The sequence below is a fragment of the Sus scrofa genome, chromosome 1 (assembly GCF_054392235.1).
Source record: "Sus scrofa isolate SSC_HxYL_T2T_F1_AM1 chromosome 1, Sscrofa_HxYL_maternal_Yorkshire_Landrace_v2.0, whole genome shotgun sequence".
NCBI lineage: Eukaryota > Metazoa > Chordata > Mammalia > Artiodactyla > Suidae > Sus > Sus scrofa.
Window position 1 is genome coordinate 145,791,660 of NC_139383.1, and position 19,473 is coordinate 145,811,132.

Below are 19,473 nucleotides of genomic sequence, written 5' to 3' on the forward strand. Positions count from 1 at the left end.
TAATTTAATTAATTAATTTATTTATTTATTTAGCTCTTCAGGGCCGCACTCACAGCATATGGAAGTTCCCAGGCTAGGGGTCTAATTAGAGCTACAGCTGCTGGCCTACACCACAGCCAGAGCAACATGGGACCCAAGCCATGTCTGTGACCTACACCACAGCTCACAGCAATGACGGATCCTTAACCCACTGTGTGAGGCCAGGGATTGAACACTCATCCTCATGGATGCTAGTTGAGTTTGTTAACCACCGAGCCATGAAGGGAACTTCAAGACAACATAAGTAATTTCTTATAGTTATGTCTGAAGCAGGAAGAGAGGAGACATAGGTTCAATATAGCCTCTGATGCACTGGTTCCTGCTAAAATTGTTTTTTTCTGCAGTGCCTTTGTCTCTTGAATGCTGGTCCCACTCCACCATCCCACCTTTACTTTTTACTAGTTAATTTCTCCTGATTCTTCAGATAAGTTAATTGATATAATGCCCCTCCCTGATCAAGGCTCTTCCATCATACTCTTATCATAGAATAATATTCTTTTCCTTAGTGCACTTCTTGCTGTTAATAATTATGCCCCCATTAATATAACTCCTTGGTTAATATTTGGCTTTTGCTCATTATCCTCTACCATACTACATAGGAGGGGCACAATAAACAATTGTTAAAATAAAGCAAAATGCTTAACTTCCATTTTGTTCTCACTTCTTCAGGAGAATCTTTAGACTGCGGAGGGTAGAACACCTAAGGACCTGAGCTCCAAAAGGAGCAAAATGATCTAAGGAAACTGTTCCCCACTTAAATCCCTTCATTCAGCAAATATCAGTTGGCCTCTGGCACACAAACAGAGAAGGCAGACAAAGTTCTGTTGCTACTTTGTTTTATTTTTAAATTATTTTTTTAGTTGAAGTACAGTTGATTTACAGTGTCATCATTTAGTTTCAGGTGTATAGCACAGTGATTCAGTTGATACATAGAGAGAGAGACAGAGAGCTATATATGGTTATATATGTGTATATATGTATTCTTTTTCTGATTCTTATCCCTCATAGGTTATTACAAAATAATGAGTGTAGTTCTCCGAGGTATACAATGTTGCTATTCCTACCAAGCTTGCATGGGGGTGAGGCAGGGTGATAGTAAATGTATGCTATATTGTCTGCAGTATTTGAGTGCCCAGCCTTAAATGAACTACATCCCAGAAAACAAAACACCCTGATGGGATTGCTGGTGTTTGAGAGTGGAAAAGGCCCGGGGACTACGGCTGGGTTGGTGAAGTCTTATCTAGCAACAAGTTAACAAGACAAACCAGGCTCTGCAGTGTGTGGCCCCAGAGCCGCACTTCTCCTGGGTCAGCCAAGTGCAAATCCCAAAGAAAGAAGCTTGCGCAGCTGCCGCCTTCCGCGGAGTTCGGACTTCTCCCGCATTCTACTTTCTCACGACATGTCTTTTCTGTTGTATTTAACTACCTAAGTGCTAACTTTTGGCCGTCACCATCAGTCTCCCAAGTATGGGACCAGTTCCTATAGCCGAAGTCCCCACCAAACGCCCTGTTTTAGAGTTACTAAAATAGCGTTTGTGCATCCTGACCCAAATTGTCTCCGCTCCGGTTCCGTAGAACCGGTTTCTTCGTAAAAGGGCCTCGGGCCTCGGCCAAGTTCTGAAAAAAATGAGAATAAGGTGTCTATTACATTTCCCAAATATATTGTCTCAAAGTGCCAGGTGTTTTAAAATACACAACAAACAGTATTTTCCTCCAAAAATATGGCTAAGAAGGAGTAAGTGGAACTTACGTTTCTCTTTGTGTTTCTTAGTTTTGCCCGCCACCCCCTTTGTGGTCTCCTCTTCTCCCTCACCTCGTTAGACAGGCATCTTCTGGCCACCCTCCGGGGTCCTGATTTTGAAAAGAGGAGCGGACCAATCAGAGTGCGGAGCGCTGTTTGGCGCTGCCTTTCGAGCCTGGCTTGGAACTGAGGGAGTACGGGCCCGCAGAGGCTGCGGGTATCTAAAGAGGCGGTGGGAGCGGAGGCATGAGAAGAGACGCTTGACTTCAGTGAGGGCGCAATGATGTGCTGGTCGCGGGTCGCAGGAAGGCTGATGGAGGGAAGGAGCAGCCTGTGAAACGGGGTGACGGCGGCGACCAGCCCGGGCGGGGACCGGGACTGGAGGAGGCCCCCAAGCCGGCTGGTCCGGCGGCTGGGCTAGGGTTGGGGGGAGCGGGGCCAAAGGGACGGACGCCCAGCCGAGCCTGCTGGGGTAGAAGGGGCAAGAAGGGTCGTTTTTACAGCTCAGAGATAGAAAAGGGCAAAGGAAGGCTTGGAGGAAAGTAGCCGGAAGTAGTGAGAAGCTGGTAACAGGCGTGGTACTAGGAGCCGAAAGGATTAGGGAGAAAGGAGCGAGGTCTCTGTAAGTAGCTGAAAGGGTCGAGTGACAAGAAAGAAGGCCGGTGTAAGTGAGGGAAAGGTGAGGTGTGGCTAGGTCAAAGGGCTGGGAGAAGACCGTCGGTGGAAGTGTGTAAAGGATCAAGGAAGAAGCCGTGGAAGTGGCTGGGGTCCGGGACCGGAAGAGTGCCAGACGTGGCCGGGAGGCAGCGGAGCTGAGAGCAAAACTGAGAGGGTTTGGAAATTGGAAGACTTGGTGGCGAGCGAGGGTCAGGCCTGACATCCCGCCTCGGAGAGTGGGCGACGTGTTCGGGATGTGGGATCAGAAGCTGGTGCGGTTGGCGGTGGTACAGCAGCTTCGGGCTGTCTATGGTATTAAAGTCAAGGGTGGCCGTGGACAGTGCGATCGGAGGAGGCAGGAAGCAGCATCCACGGAAAAAGTGGTAAGTAAGCCATGGAAATGATAGTACATGGGGAAAGAGGTTTAGGTTTTTTAAAAAAGGCACATTATGTACCATCATTTATTACTAGGTCATACCAGTTCATGCTTCATGGATCTAAAAAAGAATGTGTTTAAATGTGTCAACCTCATCAACTTTAACATTTTGAAGTAGGTAATTCATTGAGGGGTGTTGGGATTAGCTGTCCTGTATCCTAGGATGTTTTGCAGCATCTTTGGCTTCTACCTACTAGATACCAGTAGCATGTCCCAGTTGTGACAATTTAAAATGTCTACAAATATTGCCAATTTATTGTTTTTTGAACAAGTTATACATTTGAAGGGAGAAAAACACTACCCCCATCATCACTGTTTTAGAATAAGATTTGGAGACAAGGGGTGCCAGTACATTTTCTAAATGAATTAATAGATGAGGGGCTGTGACTGCATTGAAATAGGCTTCAGATAATAACTTTATATTCACCAATTTGGAAAAAAAAACATGCCTGCTTCTTGGCTGTATCATAAAGCTTTTTTTTTTTTTTTTTTTTTTTTTTATAATGAGTAAATTGAGAAACCATACTGGAATGATTCAAAAGCTGTTGATTTTGGGGTGGTCAAGGTAAGGGGATTTTGAATGAGATTTTAAAAATATGTGAAAAATATGTTGAATATAAATCTTTTATTTCAGATTTATTTGTCTAATTATATGGTGCTTTCTTTCCTTTTTCTTTTTGTCATTTTAGGGCTGCATCCACTGTATATGGAGGTTCCCAGTCTAGGGGTCGAATCAGAGCTGTAGCAGCTGGCTTACACCACACCCACAGCAACGCCAGATCTGAGCTGTGTCTGACCTACACCACAGCTCACAACAATGCCATATCCTTAACCCACTGAGGGAGGCCAGGGATCAAACCTGAGTCCTCATGGATACTAGTCAGATTTGTTTCCACTGAGCCATGACGGGAACTCCATGTGTTGTGCTTTCTAAATACTTAGTGATTACAACTAAAATTAATTTGCATTTCTAGTCTTAATAGTCTATAGTTTCTGAAAGAAAATAAGTTATTGGAACAGAAAATTTATCAAAAAGCTTAAATACCTCTTAATAGCTTATACATTCTGGAGAAGTTGTTTTTGTGGTTTGCAACTTAATGGCAACATATTTGTTTATATTTGTTTTTTTAAAAACTAAGTGATTTCTTCTGATTGTAAAACTGGCTTTCCATGATCTCAAGTATAATAGGTTTTATAAGTACATGAAATAATTTGTATTGAGATTTTCTTAACACTCAAAGAAAGCTGACACTTGGCCTTTGAAGTCAGATCTGAGTTTGAATTCTGCTGTCTCTTTTCAAAGTGTGGTCTTGTTTAAGCAGCTTAGGCTGCTTGTCCTAAGCTTCAGTTTCCTGTTCTATAAAATGGGAATTATGGTGACTTTTCTTGGGTTGTTTAGGGGATTTAAAGAATGGTAAGATCTACAGGTAGGACTAGTACAATGCCTGTCACATGTCACTTATTCAACTAAGATAGTTGTTATGATAATCAGTGGTCTACATCCTAATTCAGAAACCCTAATAAAAATATTCTTTTTTGGGGGGGCGGCACCTGCAGCATATGGAGGTTCTCAGGCTGGGGTCCAATTTGAGCTGTAGCCACTGGCCTACACCACAGCTACAGCAACATCGGATGCTTAACCCACTGAGCCAGGCCAGGGATTTAACCAAGTCCTCATGGATACTAGTTGGGTTTGTTAACCGTTGAGCCACAACGGGAACTCCAATAAAAATATTCTAATAAAGAAATACAGAAGATCATTGTGTTTCAGGAATGAGATCTGTTACTTGAAGACTAGATTTCTTTAGCTCTTTGGTGTTTGTTATCTAATGATCTAATGATAATTTTAAGCTCTTTAAGAAAAGTGTTAGAAGTCTTTTAAAGATGATATTGTAGTGATGTTCTAATACATAAAATTTTAAAAGCATGTTATTAGTTTTATAAGATTAAATTATAGCACCTGTTAGTAATGAGACTTAAAAAAAGCCCTCTGAATGCTAGTTATGTATGACATTTGTAAACTTTAATCAGCTCAGCATCTGACTTACTTTTACATTTTGTTTGGTCGGACAGTATCAAGTAAATTCTGATGTGCCCAAATAAGGGGCTGTCCATGCTAACTTTTTAAAAATAGCTCTCCTTGAAATGATAATTGTAACAGCAGCAGATACTCGTTCGGATGCTTGTTCTGTCAGACACCAGTGTTTTAGATTTTTTAAAAAAAAATTTTATTGGACTATAGTTGATTTACAAAGTTGTGTTACTTTCAGGTGTACGGCAAAGTGGATTCAGTTATTAAATATATATTATTTCTTTTTTAGATTCTTTTCCATTTAGGTTAAAACAAGATATTGAGTATAGTTCCCTGTGCTGTACAATATGTCCTTGTTGGTTATCTATTTTGTATGTAGTAGTTTGAATATGTTAATCCCAAACTCATAATTTACACCCCCACCATGTTTTCCATCACTTAATTCATTAAATTCTCTCTACAACTCCATGACTTAGTTCTTATGTAAGGATACTGGGGCAGTTGATTCACTCAGCTGATAAGTGGTGGGAGAGCTAAGATTTAAAACCTAGCAGTCCTTTCTCTTAGTAGCCTGGTCTAAAAGCACCACAGTCTTTTCTATATTTGTCAGTTAAATTGAGCCAGATACTTGGAAGAGGACTAGTGAGATTTTGTCAAATCATTAAGAATACTGAATGATTTCTTATTGTAAATAGAAGGTTAAATAATATGCTCTTAAAACATAAGTGCCTCAGGAGTTCCCAGCGTGGTGCAGTGGTTAACCAATCCAACTAGGAACCCCGAGGTTGTGGGTTCAATCCCTGGCCTTGTTCAGTCGGTTAAGGATCTGGCATTGCCGTGAGTTGTGGTGTAGGTTGCCGACGTGGCTCGGATCCCACATTGCTGTGGCTCTGGCGTAGGCCGGTGCTACAGCTCCAATTAGACCCCTAGCCTGGGAACCTCCATATGCCGCGTGAGTGGCCCTAGAAAAGGCAAAAAGACAAAAAAAAAAAAAAAAAAAAAAAAACACGAAAAACATAACTGCTTCAAGATCTTGCAGTTCCTGTCTTGGCTCAGCAAAAACGAATGTTACTAGCATCCATAAGGATACAGGTTCGATCCCTGGCCTTGCTCAGTGGGTTAAGGATCTGGTGTTGCTGTGAGCTGTGGTGTAGGTCGAAGATGAGCCTTGGATCCAGTGTCCCTGTGGCTGTGATGGTAGACCAGCAGTTACAGCTCCCATTCAGCCTGTGGCTTGATCTTCCATGTGCCATGGGTGTGGTCCTAAAAAGACAAAAAAAAAAAAAAAGATCATGCTTGGAGAGCAGATGCTTCTAAGCTAAATTAACATATGTAAGATAAGGTATGTCCACTCATCTAATTTTATATAAGCAGACATGTACAGTCTTGAGTTTATTTTTAAGTCCAAAGCCAAAACCTTAATCACTGACTAATTTTAATAAGTTTGAACATATGCTCAAAGATACTGGCAAATTTTTCATTCTGAGGTGTGTATTAAAAACTCAAGTTATCCAGCATGCAAGTGTACTCTTGGTATCTTAAGATGTATTAAAATTTGCATGTAACACATTCAAATGTGACTTTTTAAAAAGTTTTCAAAGTATGAAATGCAATTTGAATTAATCCCTTCCTTGAGTACCTCAGAACAGTTTGACTAGTACTCTCCCATAGAGTGTGGAAAAGATAATCAGGTCTAAAAGTAACCACCCTGATATAATTTTAGGAAGTACTTAATGAGTGACAGGAATTACCTGTTATTAGTCAGTTTAGCCTTTTGTTCAAGTTAATGTTTATAAGGTAGCAGACAAAAAATTTAAGGTTATATATAATTTGTAATATATATTTATATAATTTTTATAAATGTATAGTTATGTGAATTTTATAAATATATATAGAATTTGTAGCATATATTTATATAATTTTTATAAATGTATATAGTTACTGAAGGAACCTGTAGTATTTTTCCAGAAATGTTAATATTTGGGGCCAGATTCTGTTTAAAAATTTCCTGACTCAACACTAAATGGATTGATTTTCCCATTATGGGATTGGAAACTGACAGAATTTTCTGCATTGCTTAAGGGGAATGACTTTTTATCTTGACCATTTTTGAACTCCCAGCGCCTAGCATAATGTCTAGTATATAGTTACTTTTTAACAAATGTACTTGATATAGTTATTTTCTGTCTTGATTGATAGTTTATTTCTGCTATCTTGTTTTATTTTTTGAGGTTTTTACTTTGCCTAATGGTTAAGAAGACTTATATTGAGCCTACTATTTGTATTAGAGTAACTCCAATTTGTCATTTTAGGGTAAAATATTCGGAGTACCTTTTAATACATTGCCCCAGTCTCTTGTACCAGAATATGGACATATTCCAAGGTAAGCAAAGTTTGAAATGCAGAAGAAATATTTCAAACTGGTATATGAATGTTTAAAAGGAGATAGTTGATTGAAACATACAATCAGTTGGAACTAGCAACTGATTTTGTTTCTCAGCATTAACTAATGTAAAACTTGTTTTTTGTTTTTGTTTTTGTCTTTCTGCCCTTTCTAGGGCCGCACCCGCGGCATATGGGGGTTCCCAGGCTAGGGATTGAATTGGAGCTGTAGCCGCTGGCCTACTGGCCACAGCCACAGCAACGTGGGGTCTGAGCCACATCTGCGACTTACACCACAGCTCAAGGCAACGTTGTATCCTTAACCCACTGAACAAGGCCAGGGATCGAACCCGCAACCTCATGGTTCCTAGTTGGATTCGTTAACCACTGCGCCACAATGGGAACTCCTGTAAAACTTGTTTTTAAACTTTTACATATTTTAACTTTTTAATTTGTACTTATTTTCAGAATTGAATTTTAAGGTTCAGTGATGACTAAGTGTTGGAAAGCAAATTATTTTTGTTCTATTAAGTTAGAGTTTTCAGTTCTGTAGCATTTTTTTTCCATCGCAGTTCTGATTATACTCAGCAATATACTAAACTACCAATTCAGATATAATTTTCATATTTTTTGTTTTAGAAATGTTGGATAAAAGAGTATTTAAGCTAAAATATTGATGTCTTTGTGAATATAAATTGTGTAACACTTGAATTTCTCTGTGTCACTATTTGTAAATAACCTGGACTAACTACCTCAGAAATTACTAGGGAAGTTTACGTATTAAGAGAATAGTTTTCAAATACATATAAAGAAACTATTTTAGCTCTTACTAATTCCTGTCCCTCAATCCAAAGTAGGGTTCATCTGGCTATAACCTAGTCTAATAACTTAGGTTTTTAATTGATGCATTGTCCGAAAGTATTTATTGAATACCTTGTTGCCTTAGAAAAGTTTTCCCTAACTCACCCTGTAGGTACAGATTCATTGTCTTTCATGAGGTAACCACTTACTATTTTGCTTTTCAAATGGCTAATAAAAATTTTTAATGATGGTTTTCAACATTTAGAATTGCAGAGTCATAGCCCTAGTAATAAAGACTATTTGTTGTAATTTCTTTGCCTGCTTCTTAAAAAAGCAGACTTTTCTGTCAGTTACCCTCTGCAACATTCATCCACTTTGCATCAGTACAGGGCTTTCATTTGCTTGCAGTTGATGTCCATTCAAATTTGTTGTTAACAGCTGTTAACTAAGCCTTTAGAGCCAGTATTGATTGTTAAAAATTGTTCGGTATAAAGAAATTGAGCACACACCTCTAAACGTGGGAAGGATTCTGAGGACGGGGATACATTTGACTTTCTGAGAAGTAATGTTGGTGAGGGAAAAAACCTTGCCTTATTTTTGGGCAAATGTAGTAGTAGATGGCAGGTTTTTAAGCTGTGTGTGCTGTGCAAGATCACTTGAGAGAGAGAATAGCTAAGGAAGAGGAGAAGGCCTTAGAGCACCGGCTGATCCTAGGATGTTAAAGTCTGGCAGAAAAAGAGGAGCCAGAAAAGTTTGAGAAGGAGCATTCAGGGAGACAGCAGGAAAACCAGAAGTGTAAGGAAAAAGCATTTTCGAGAGCTTCAAGGAGTGGTCTGGTATGTCAAATACTTGGTAGGGTAAGCAAGATGAAGACAGTAGGTTGACTGTGGATTTGGCAAGGCACTGGCCATGAGTGACCTTGATGGAGTAATGGTGTTGAGTCTGATTGCAGAGGGTTGAGCAACAACTGGCATGTGAGGAAGTGAAGGCAGCAAAAAAAAAAAGAAGAAAAAAAAGATAAATCTTATACTCTGAACAGAAGCCGAGAAATGGATTAAGATTGACAAGGATGTAGGATTGAATGGGCTCATTGAAGTTGTGTGGGTAAAATGACGGCCTTTAGAGGATTAAATTTAGGAAGCAAGAAGGAAAACTTAAAGTAGCCTTTTATCAGAGATTATAGGAATTTGTAGCATCAGAGCTTCTGAAAGGTATGTAGTACTCCATCTGCTCCTGTATCTTGGCAGGAGAATAGGATTTAGTGAGATGTGTGTCTCACCACCTGAAAAGAGTTCTCTCTTTCAGTTTTCTTGTTGATGCTTGCACCTCTTTAGAAGAGCATATTCATACAGAAGGGCTTTTTAGGAAATCAGGATCTGTTATTCGTCTAAAAGCACTAAAGGTAAGAATATCTTGAACTATACTTTTTCATTTGTACTGCTTTTTGATTTGGTTTTTAGAATTGAAATATTTAGACTTCTTACATGAAGAACCGTTGACAGAAAATGAGTTTGCAAATACCTTTTTTGTTTTTAATGGTGGAAGAAATTTTTTCTAAAACATGTATCATTAGCTTTTTTAAGAAATTGAGATATAATTAACAAATGCATTTAAGGTGTGTAACTTGATGTTTTGATATACAGTATGAAATGATAGTCACAATCAAGCTATTTATATAATTCTTTAAAAGTTTAAAGGTTCCCAGGCTAGGGGTCTAATCAGAGCTGTAGCCATTGGCCTACGCCAGAGCCACAGCAACAGCCACATGGGATCCGAGCTGTGTCTGAGGCCTACATCCCAGCTCACGGCAACACCGGATCTCCAACCCACTGGGCAAAGCCAGGGATCGAACCCATAACCTCACGGTTCCTAGTCAGATTCATTAACCACTGCGCCATGACGGGAACTCCTACAGAGTACTTTCAAATGCATGGTCCTTGTTTCTGTAGTGTACTATATGAAATGAAAAATTTTTTAAAATTTTGTTTAGCCTTCTAAGAAAGAGTGATCTATATACTAAAACAAGTTAAGTTTATTAAAGAAAGCTCTTTAGAGTATAAGAAAGGATACTTTATTTGCAATAAACCCTTAAGCCCCTGAATGCTCAAGATTATTATATTTATTTCAGAATAAACTGGATCATGGTGAAAGATGCCTATCTTCTGCACCACCTTGTGATATTGCAGGACTTCTTAAGCAGTTTTTTAGGGAATTGCCAGAGCCCATTCTTCCAGGTGATTTGCATGAAGCACTTTTCAAAGCTCAACAGTTAAGAACAGAGGAGAAGAATACAGCTACATTATTGCTCTCCTGTCTTCTGGCTGACCACACAATTGATTTATTAAGATACTTCTTTAACTTTCTCAGGAAAGTTTCTCTTAGGTGAGTAGCCTTGGGAGATGATAGTTATATTTCTCAGCTAGCTAGATTTACCTTTATGATAATAAATTTCATTTGGAATGGAAATAAAAATATTATATTTTTCCTTACTATAAAAAGTATACCCTTCTCATTATGAATACTTTAATGGCTAATGGGTATTTATAGGATTCTTAGACCAGTGAATGGCTTTGGATTACTGTGTTTTTAAAATATTTGTCTCCCCCCTCTTCTTTTAAAATATTAGTCCCCTAGCCCCACCCCCCTGTGGCATGTAGAAGTTCCTGGGCCAGGGGTTGAACCATCGACTTGAGACACTGAAATGACAATGCTGAATCCTTAACCTGCTGCGCCACAAAAGAACTCCAAAATATTTGTGTTTTGCTATTCAAATTTGTCCCTTCTCTCTGCTGTCATTGAGCCTCCTTGTTTAGACATATTTGCTGCCTTCAGTACTTTGATATTCTCTTGTGAGTTTGAAAATCAAAGAAACATGTGCAATTTGTATGGAAAAACAAAGTGTGTACTGTGTGGGTAACAATGTTTTTATCACATCTAGGTACTCAGAAGCTGTGTATTTCTGATTCTGTGTTATTTCAAGTCTTTCGTGTAGATGGGTAGATGAAGGATAACTGTATCTTGTGTTTAATTGATAAAGTAAGAAGTTTCCAATGTATACTCAATGTGTTATTTTAATTTTATATTTTTATCTTTGGCTCCATCTCCTAAAACCTTTTTTCATTTAAGGTCCAGTGAGAATAAGATGGATAGCAGCAATCTTGCTGTAATATTTGCACCAAATCTTCTTCAGACAAGTGAAGGACATGAAAAGATGTCTGCTAACACAGAAAAAAAGCTGCGATTACAGGCTGCAGTAGTACAAACTCTTATTGATTATGCATCAGATATTGGTATGATGTCACATTATTAAGTAATGGGATTTGTTTAAATGAGGGAGATCCCCACTTCTAAGTGAACTCTGAAGGAAACTGTTAGAAAGTGGCTATATACTATTTGAACAATTTTGGGGGCGGGTAGAGGAAAGATCTTAATTGTGAACAATTTTTTAGGGCATGTTCCAGATATTATCCTAGAAAAGATACCAGGTATGTTGGGTATTGATGGTCTCTGTGCTACTCCATCGCTAGAAGGCTTCGAAGAAGGTGATTACGAAACTCCTGGTGACTATAAGAGAAAGCGAAGACAAAGTGTAGGAGGTAAGTGGTCATGACAGTCCCATTTGTGGGGGTGTAGCAGTTTGTTTTTTCCTGAAATGTGTTTGAACATAAAAAAGCATAAGCTATGGTGTATGCCTTTTTGGTCCTTATAGCATAATTGAAAAGACATGATACATGCACTGGAAAATAAAAAGGACACCACAGTCTTAACATGCTCGATCTTTAGCACAAACATAAAAGGAGAAAAGTTCCCTGGTTGTAATGACCAGGGACTCTTCAAGAGGAGATTAGACTGAACCTTCTTGAAGAATAGGTAAAATGTAGGAGAACTGGGTGGAGGGTCATAGTATTTGTGTCCTATTTATTCTAGGATATCATGAAGAAAGATTTGTGTAAGGTAGAAGTAATCAATGTCTGTATCTGTAAATAGACCAGCATGATGTGAGTGGTTCACCCTAGGGATTAAGATGATATTGTGGTAAGCTTGATATCAAGCTAAAGAATTAGAATGTTAAACTGGGTATTGAAGATCCATTCAAAGTTTGAGGAGAGGCATAACATGATTCAACTATTTTAGAAAGTAATCTGGTTTGGAGAATTGAGGCTTACAGAAGTAGGGGAAATAGTCAGAAATGTGTGGCAATAATCCAGGTGTGAGATCATGATTTGAAATAGTGATATGAGAGGTCCTGTGGTGGCTCAGTGAGTTAAGAACTTGACGTAGTGTCTGTGAGGATGCTGGTTCAATCCCTGGTCTCGCTCAGTGGGTTAAGGATCCAGAAAGATACTGTTAAGACTAATGTCACGTCGCTTACTGCCTGTTTTCTTCTGGGAATTTAATGGTTTCAGATCTTATATAAGTCTTTAATCAATTTTGGGTTGATTTTTGTGTGTGGTATAAGATAGTCTAGTTTCATTCTCTTTCATGTGTCTGTCCAGTTTTCTCAACACAATTTATTGAAGAGATTATCGTTTCTCCATTTTATGTTCTTTGTTCCCATGTCATAAATTAATTGTCCATGTATGTGTGGGTTTATTTTTGGATTCTCAATTTTGTTCCATTGATATGTATCTGTTTTTCTGCCAATACCAGGCTGTTTTGAGTACTATATAGCTTTGTAATCCAATTTAAAGTCTGGGAAGGTGATACCTCCAGCTGTTTTCTTTTTTCTCACATTGCTTTGGCTTTTCAGAGTCTTTTGTGATTCCATATAAATTTTAGGAATTTTTTTTTAATTCTGTGTACATAAAAAATGTCTTTGAGATTTTGATAGGGACTGCATTGTCTATAGATTGCTTTAGGTAATATGGACATTTTAACAATGTTCATTCTTTTTAAAATTTTTAAAAAATTTTATTGACATACAGTTCATTTATAGTGTTGTATTCCTGCTCTACAGCAAAGTGACTCAGTTGTACATATGTACATTCTTTTACATGTTCTTTTCCTTATGGTTTATTACAGGATTTTGAATATAGTTCCTTGAGCTATTATATAGTAGAAACATGTTGTTTATCCATTCTCTGTATAATAGTTTGCATCTGCTAACCTCAAACTCCCAATCCTTACCTCCTCTGTTCATCCCCTCCCTGCAACCACAAGTCTGTTTCCTATATCTGTGAATCTATTTCTGTTTTATAGATAAATCCTTTTGTTTCATTTTAATTAGATTCTATGTATAAGTGATATCATATGGTGTTGTCTTTCTGCTTTCACTTAGTATGGTAATCTCAGCGTCTATCCATGTTGCTGCAAATGGCATCATTTTGTTCTTTTTAATGGCTGAGTAATGTTTCTTTGTATATATATACTACATCTTATCCATTCATCTGTTGATGGACATTTAGTTTGTTTCCATGTCTTGGCTATTGTGAATAGTGCTGCTATGAACATTGGGGGTGCATGTATCTTTTTGGATCATAGTTTTGTCTGGGTGTATGCCCAGGGGTGGGATTGCTGGATAATATGGCAACTCTTATTTCTAGTTTTTTTGAGGAATCTCCATATTGTTCTTCATAGTGGTTGCACAGTTTATATCCCTACCGACTGTGGAAGAGGGTTCCCTTTTCTCTACATCCTCTCAAACATTAATTTTTTTATGGACTTTTTAATAATGGCCATTCTGATGGGTGTTAGGTGTACCTTATTGTAGTTTCAATTTGCATTTTTCTAATAATTAGTGAAGATAAGCATCTTTTACTTGCCTGTTGGCCATCTGTATGTCCTCTTTGGATAAATGTCTATTTAGGTCTTTGGATCATTTTTTGATTGAGTTGTTTGATTTTTTTGTTGAATTGTATGAGTTTATTTATGTGTTTTAGAAATTAAGCCCTTTTTGGTCACATCATTTGCAAGTATTTTCTCCCAGTCCATAGGTTGTATTTTTGTTTTGTTTATGGTTTTCTTTGCTGTGGAAAACCTTATAAAACTTAGAAGTTAGCTTAAGTTCCATTTGTTTGTTTTTGCTTTTTTTTTTTTTTTTTGTATTTTTGCCTTTTCTAGGGCTGCACCAGTGGCACATGGAGATTCCCAGGCTAGGGGTCCAATCGGATCTACAGCTGCTAGCCTATACCACAGCCACAGCAATGCCAGATCCAAGCCACGTCCAAGACCTACACCACAGCCCACAGCAACGCTGGATCCCCAGCTCACTGAGCAAGGCCAGGGATCGAACCTGCAACCTCATGGTTCCCAGTCGGATTCGTTAACCACTGAGCCATGACGGGAACTCCCGTTTTTGCTTTTGTTTCAATTGTCTTTGGGAGACTTACCTAAGAAAACATTGATATGATTTATGTCAGAATGTTTTTCCTATGTTCTTTCTTTTTTTTTTCTTTTTGGGGCCAGACCCACAGTATATGGAGGTTCCCAGGCTAGGGGTTGAATCAGAGCTGTAAGTGCCAGCCTACACCACAGCCACAGCAATGTGGGATCCTAGCTGTATCTGTGACCTACACCACCGCTCATGGCAACGCCAGAACCTTAATCCACTGAGTGAGACCAGGGATTGAACCTGCATCCTCATGGATGCTAGTCAGATTCGTTTTCACTGAGCTATGATGGGAACACCTCATGTTTCATCTTATATTTGAGTCTTTAAGCCATTTTGAGTTTTATTTTTGTGTGTGGTGTGAAGGTGTGTTCTAACATCACTGATTTACATGCGGCTGTCCAGCTGCTTGCTGAAGAGACTGTCTTTTCCCCATTGTATATTCTTGCCTCCTTTGTTGAAGATTAACAATGTTAAATTATTTATTTATTTATTTTGGCCACACCTGCAGCATATGGAGGGGTCAAATCAGAGCTGCAGCTTCTAGCCAATATTCTGTTGAGGATTTTTGGATCTATTTTCATCAGAAATACCGGCCTGTAATTTTCTTTTTTTTTTTTTTTTTTTTTTTTTGCATTGTCATGTTTGGCTTTGGTATCAAGGTAATTTGGCCTCATAAAATGAGTTAGCAAGTGTTCCTTCCTCTTCAGTCTTTAAGAAGCATTTAAGAATAGGTATTAAATCTTTGACTGTTTTGTAGGATTTACCTGGTTTTTTTCTCCTTTGATTTCTTCATTGACCCAATAGTTTTTTGGTTTTTTTGTGTGGTTTTTTTGTTTTGTTTTTTTTTTAGGGCCGCACCTGTGACATGGAGGTTCCCAGGCTAGGGGTCTAATTGGAGCTACAGCTGCCAGCCTACACCAGAGCCACAGCAACGCCAGATCCAAGCCACGTTTTCAAACTACACCACAGCTCACAGGAACGCCAGATCCTTAACCCACTGAGCAAGGCCAGGGATCAAATCCACAACCGCGTGGTTCCTAGTCAGATTTGTTTCTGCTGCACCATGACTTGAACTCCCAATGGTTGTTTCATCTTCACATTTGTAATTTTTCTAGCTTCCTTATAGTTGATTTCTAGTTTCATACTATTATGATTGGAAAAGATTCTTGGTATAATTTCAGTCGTAAATTTATTGAGACTTGTTTTGTGTTCCAAGTTATGGTCTATCCTTGAGAATGTTCCATGTGCAAATCTATTAAGTTCATCTGGTCTAATGTTTCATTTAAGACTGCTATTTCTTTGTTGACTTTCTTTTTAAATTAACTATCCATTTATGTAAGTGAAGTGTTAAAGTCCCCTACTGTTACTGTGTTTCTGTCAATTTCTCCCTTTAGTTCTGTTAATAATTACTTCATATATTTGGTTTTCATATGTTAAGTGCATACGTATTAATAACTCTTGTTTCTTCTTGCTGAATTATCCCCTTTATCATTATACAGTGTCCATCTTTGTCTCTTGTTACCTTTTTGGCTTGAAATTTGTTTTTTTCTTTTTTGTCTTTTTAGGGCCACACCTGCAGCATATGGAGGTTTCCAGGCTCGGGGTTGAACCAGAGCTATAGTTGTCAGCCTATGCCATAGCCACAGCATCGTGGGATCTGAGCTGCATCTGTGACTTCCACCACAGCTCACACAATGCCGGATCCTTAACCCACTGAGCAAGGCCAGGGATCGAATCTGTATCCTCAGGGATACTAGTTGGATTTGTTGACCACTGAGCCACCACAGGAACTCCCAAAATATTTTTTTTATCTAAAATGAGTATGGCTATACCCACTTTCTTTTGACTATCTTTTGATTGGAATAGCATCTTACATATCTTCACTTTGAGCCTGTTTTGTCTTTAAAGCTGAAGTGAGTCTCCTGGAGACAGCATATAGTTGGGTCCTGACTTTTAATCCATCCAGCTACTCTGTGTCTTTTGATTGGTGAAGTCAGTCCATTTACATCTAGGATGACTATTGGTGGAGAAAGACTTAGTACTGCCATTTTATCTTTTTTTCTGGTTGTTTTATATCTCCATTTTTTTTTTTCTGTGTTTCTATCTGCCATTTTAGTTGGGTGGCTTTCTATATGTTTTATTCCTCAGTTTTCTTTATTTTATATCTCTGTTGTTTTATATTTTGTGGTTACTATGAGGTTTGTATAAATTGTCTTATAGGAGTTCCCATTGTGGTGCAGCGGAAACGAATCTGACTAGAAACCATGAGGTTGCAGGTTCAATCCCTGGCCTTGCTCAGTAGGTTAAGGATCCAGTGTTGCTGTGAACTGTGGTGTAGGTCTCAGACACAGCTCAGATCTGGCATTTCTGCAGCTCTGGTGTAGACTGGCAGCCACAGCTCCGATTAGACCCCTAGCCTGGGAACCTCCATATGCTGTGGGTGTGGCTCTAAAAAATAAATAAATAAATAAATAAATAAATAAATAAATAAAAATTGTCTTGTAGATAAAGTAGTCCTTTTTCTGCCAGTAGCATCTTGTCTTCATTTTGCCTATAGGAGTTTCATCCTTTTCCGCTTTTATGTTTTTGTTGTCTCAGTCTCAAATTATTTCTTTATGTTTTGAGTTCTCTACCAAATTGAAGTAGCTAGGATTGGTTTTACTGCTTTTTTTCCTTTAACCTTTATTTTTTGTTTGTTTATTTTTTTAATTTTATTTTTGGTGTTTTTTTGTCTTTTTAGGGCCCTACCCATGGCATATGGAGGTTCCCAGGCTAGGGGTCCAGTTGGAGCTGTAGCTGCTACCCTACTCCAGAGCCACAGCAATGCAGGATCTGAGCCGCGTCTGTGACCTACACCACAGCTCATGGCAATGCCGGATCCCCAACCCACTGAGTGAGGCCAGGGATGGAACTCAGGTCCTCATGGATACTCACTAACCTCTGAGATGGGACAGGAACTCCTTAACCTTTATTATATAATTGTTTGACAACTTGTTTTGGTATAGAGTTGCAGTTTTCTGATTCTGTCTATTGATCATCTTACTCAAAGTTTTGTGTACTTTTGCCTTTTTGTTTCTGGTAGAATAGCTCTCTTCCACATTTCTTGTAAGGCAGGTCTAGCACTGATGAACTCCCTCAGCTTCTGTTTGTCAGGGAAAGCCTTCATTTCTCCTCCATAGCTGAATGATAGGGCTGATAGTTTTTATCTTTCAATATTTTGAGTATGTCATTCCACTCTCTCCTGGCCTGTAGAACTTCTTTAGGTGGCACCATTGTCTACTTGGTCATCAAAGTCAGAATTTCTGATGTCCTATCTGCTCTTTCCTCATTCCTATATCCCGCTGTCCACCAAGTCTTATCACTTTGATCTCTTAAATGCCTTTATTCCTGCCGTCTTTTCCGTAGCTCCTACCTCAGTTCAGACCTTCATCTTTTGCCTGGCTAATACCCACTCTTCCTTCAGGTTTCAACTTAAATATCATTTCCTCAGGAAAATCTCTCACTCTTCAATCTAAGTCTGTTGTTATATTTGTACTTCACACTACCCATTTGACAGTAGGTATTTAATTCCTTAGTATATTTAGTGTTTATTTCCTCCATTGGAATGTTTCATGCAGGCAAAACCATGTCTTTTTGGTCACTGTTGTATCTTCATTGTGCCTAACACGCAATAGGTAGAAGATAAATATTTGTTGAATGGCTGAATAGCATACTTAGAAGAGCCTTTACCTAGCTTGCCTGTCTCCAAATCTGTCACTGCTACCAAAGTGATTTTTCTAAAGTGCAGAAATAATTTTGCTCCTTTTTGCCTTTGGTGAAGTTCAGGTTCTTCAAAATGATATATAGGAGTTCCTGCTATGGTGCAGTGGGTTAAGAATCAGACTGCAGTGGTTTGGGATGCTGTGGAGGTGCGGGTTTGATCTCCGGCCCAGTGCAGTAGGTTAAAGGATCTGGCATTTCCACAGCTGAAGCTCAGATTCCATATCTGGCTCAGAAGCTTCCATATGCTAAGGTTACGGCCATAAAATGAGGGGGAAAAAATGATATACAGCTCTGTTCTGCCTAATATACAAGACTTAGCTCTTCCCATATCTACTCTTCACTATTCTCTCTAGCAGTATCAAATTCCTGGTTTCTAGTATATGTAAATTCTGCTTTTCTTACATGCCTTTGGATATGCAAGTCACCTTGTCTGCGTTTTACTTTCCTACCTAGTCAACACCTACAAATCCCTCAGGACACTCTCCAGGCTTTTCTTTCCCTTGTGAAAGTTATTTCTCTTGATGCCATTTCTTCTTCCCTTCCTCAAAAAATAATGATTTCTTCTTCCACACTCATTCTATACATACATATACATACTTGTTTTACAATTCATTCTGTATTGTATGTCTTCTTATTTACTAATTTATTTTTTTGAGAGATTTAGGAGTATAAGTGGAGAACAGAATAAAAATGTATCCTTCAGTTTTTTTTCCTATTTTAAAATAATTCCTTTTAAATAACTTTAAGTGACTTTAAAATATATATGTTGATATAAACTTAGGTGCTAGAAGACCAAAAATAGCAACATGAATTATTGGTGAAAGATAGATAAATGTTAAGTTATAATTGATTATGTGATTATACATGCCTTGCATTTCAGATTTTGTAAGTGGAGCATTAAATAAACTTAAATCTAGCAGAACACCTTCTATTACACCTCAACAGGAAAGAACTGGTAGGTATTATATGAAGTTATTTAAATAGACATTTCTATGTATTATATAGAAATTAATTACTGTGCTAAGTACCTAACTTGTTTAATTGATTTCAAATATAATTTTCAGTGAAGCTATTATACTATAATATAACATTGGATATATAAATGTGTAATTATATATAACATATAATTACATTGGATATAATGAACCTAAAATTATGAGTAAGAATTTATTTCAGTCTATTATATCTTTAATCTTCTAAATCATATCCTGTTTGTAAATTGGATGCTGTTGGACATGTGAAAATAACTCAATCTCTTTTATTTTAGAATCAGAAAGTTATCACTGTATGTTC

The 19,473-nt window shown here is 38.2% G+C and overlaps 2 protein-coding genes across 13 annotated transcripts in view; one reads left to right on the top strand and one right to left on the bottom strand.

The window, feature by feature from the left end:
• Window positions 1-19,473, top strand: part of ARHGAP11A (Rho GTPase activating protein 11A) — a 144,212-nt gene that overhangs the window by 117,375 nt on the left and 7,364 nt on the right. For 11 of the 12 annotated variants that reach the window (XM_084975318.1, XM_084975348.1, XM_084975338.1 and 8 more), the window contains 6 exons: window positions 7,217-7,287; window positions 9,393-9,489; window positions 10,216-10,469; window positions 11,214-11,377; window positions 11,537-11,683; window positions 19,061-19,135. In XM_084975318.1, coding sequence (XP_084831444.1) covers window positions 7,217-7,287; window positions 9,393-9,489; window positions 10,216-10,469; window positions 11,214-11,377; window positions 11,537-11,683; window positions 19,061-19,135 — 808 coding nt within the window. Of the gene's footprint in view, window positions 1-1,945; window positions 2,820-7,216; window positions 7,288-9,392; window positions 9,490-10,215; window positions 10,470-11,213; window positions 11,378-11,536; window positions 11,684-19,060; window positions 19,136-19,473 lie in introns of those variants that run through there. The other variant, XM_021098302.2, reaches the window with a different exon arrangement.
• LOC110256993 (uncharacterized) lies at window positions 859-2,659 on the bottom strand. Its single transcript, XM_085020655.1, has 3 exons — window positions 2,495-2,659; window positions 1,789-2,196; window positions 859-1,655 (listed from the first exon to the last, which is right to left on the bottom strand). The coding sequence occupies exons 1-3, from the start codon at window positions 2,657-2,659 to the stop codon at window positions 1,560-1,562; spliced, it is 669 nt and encodes a 222-aa protein (XP_084876781.1). The 3' UTR covers window positions 859-1,559.

Excerpts from the sequence above, each read along its gene's own strand:
- LOC110256993 (XM_085020655.1), bottom strand. The coding sequence starts at position 2,659 with ATGTCAGGCCTGACCCTCGCTCGCCACCAAGTCTTCCAATTTCCAAAC. Across the intron at positions 2,197-2,494 it reads TTTACACACTTCCACCGACG|CCCAGCCGCCGGACCAGCCG; the intron begins GTCTTCTCCCAG and ends CCCCAACCCTAG. Across the intron at positions 1,656-1,788 it reads TAAGAAACACAAAGAGAAAC|AACTTGGCCGAGGCCCGAGG; the intron begins GTAAGTTCCACT and ends CATTTTTTTCAG.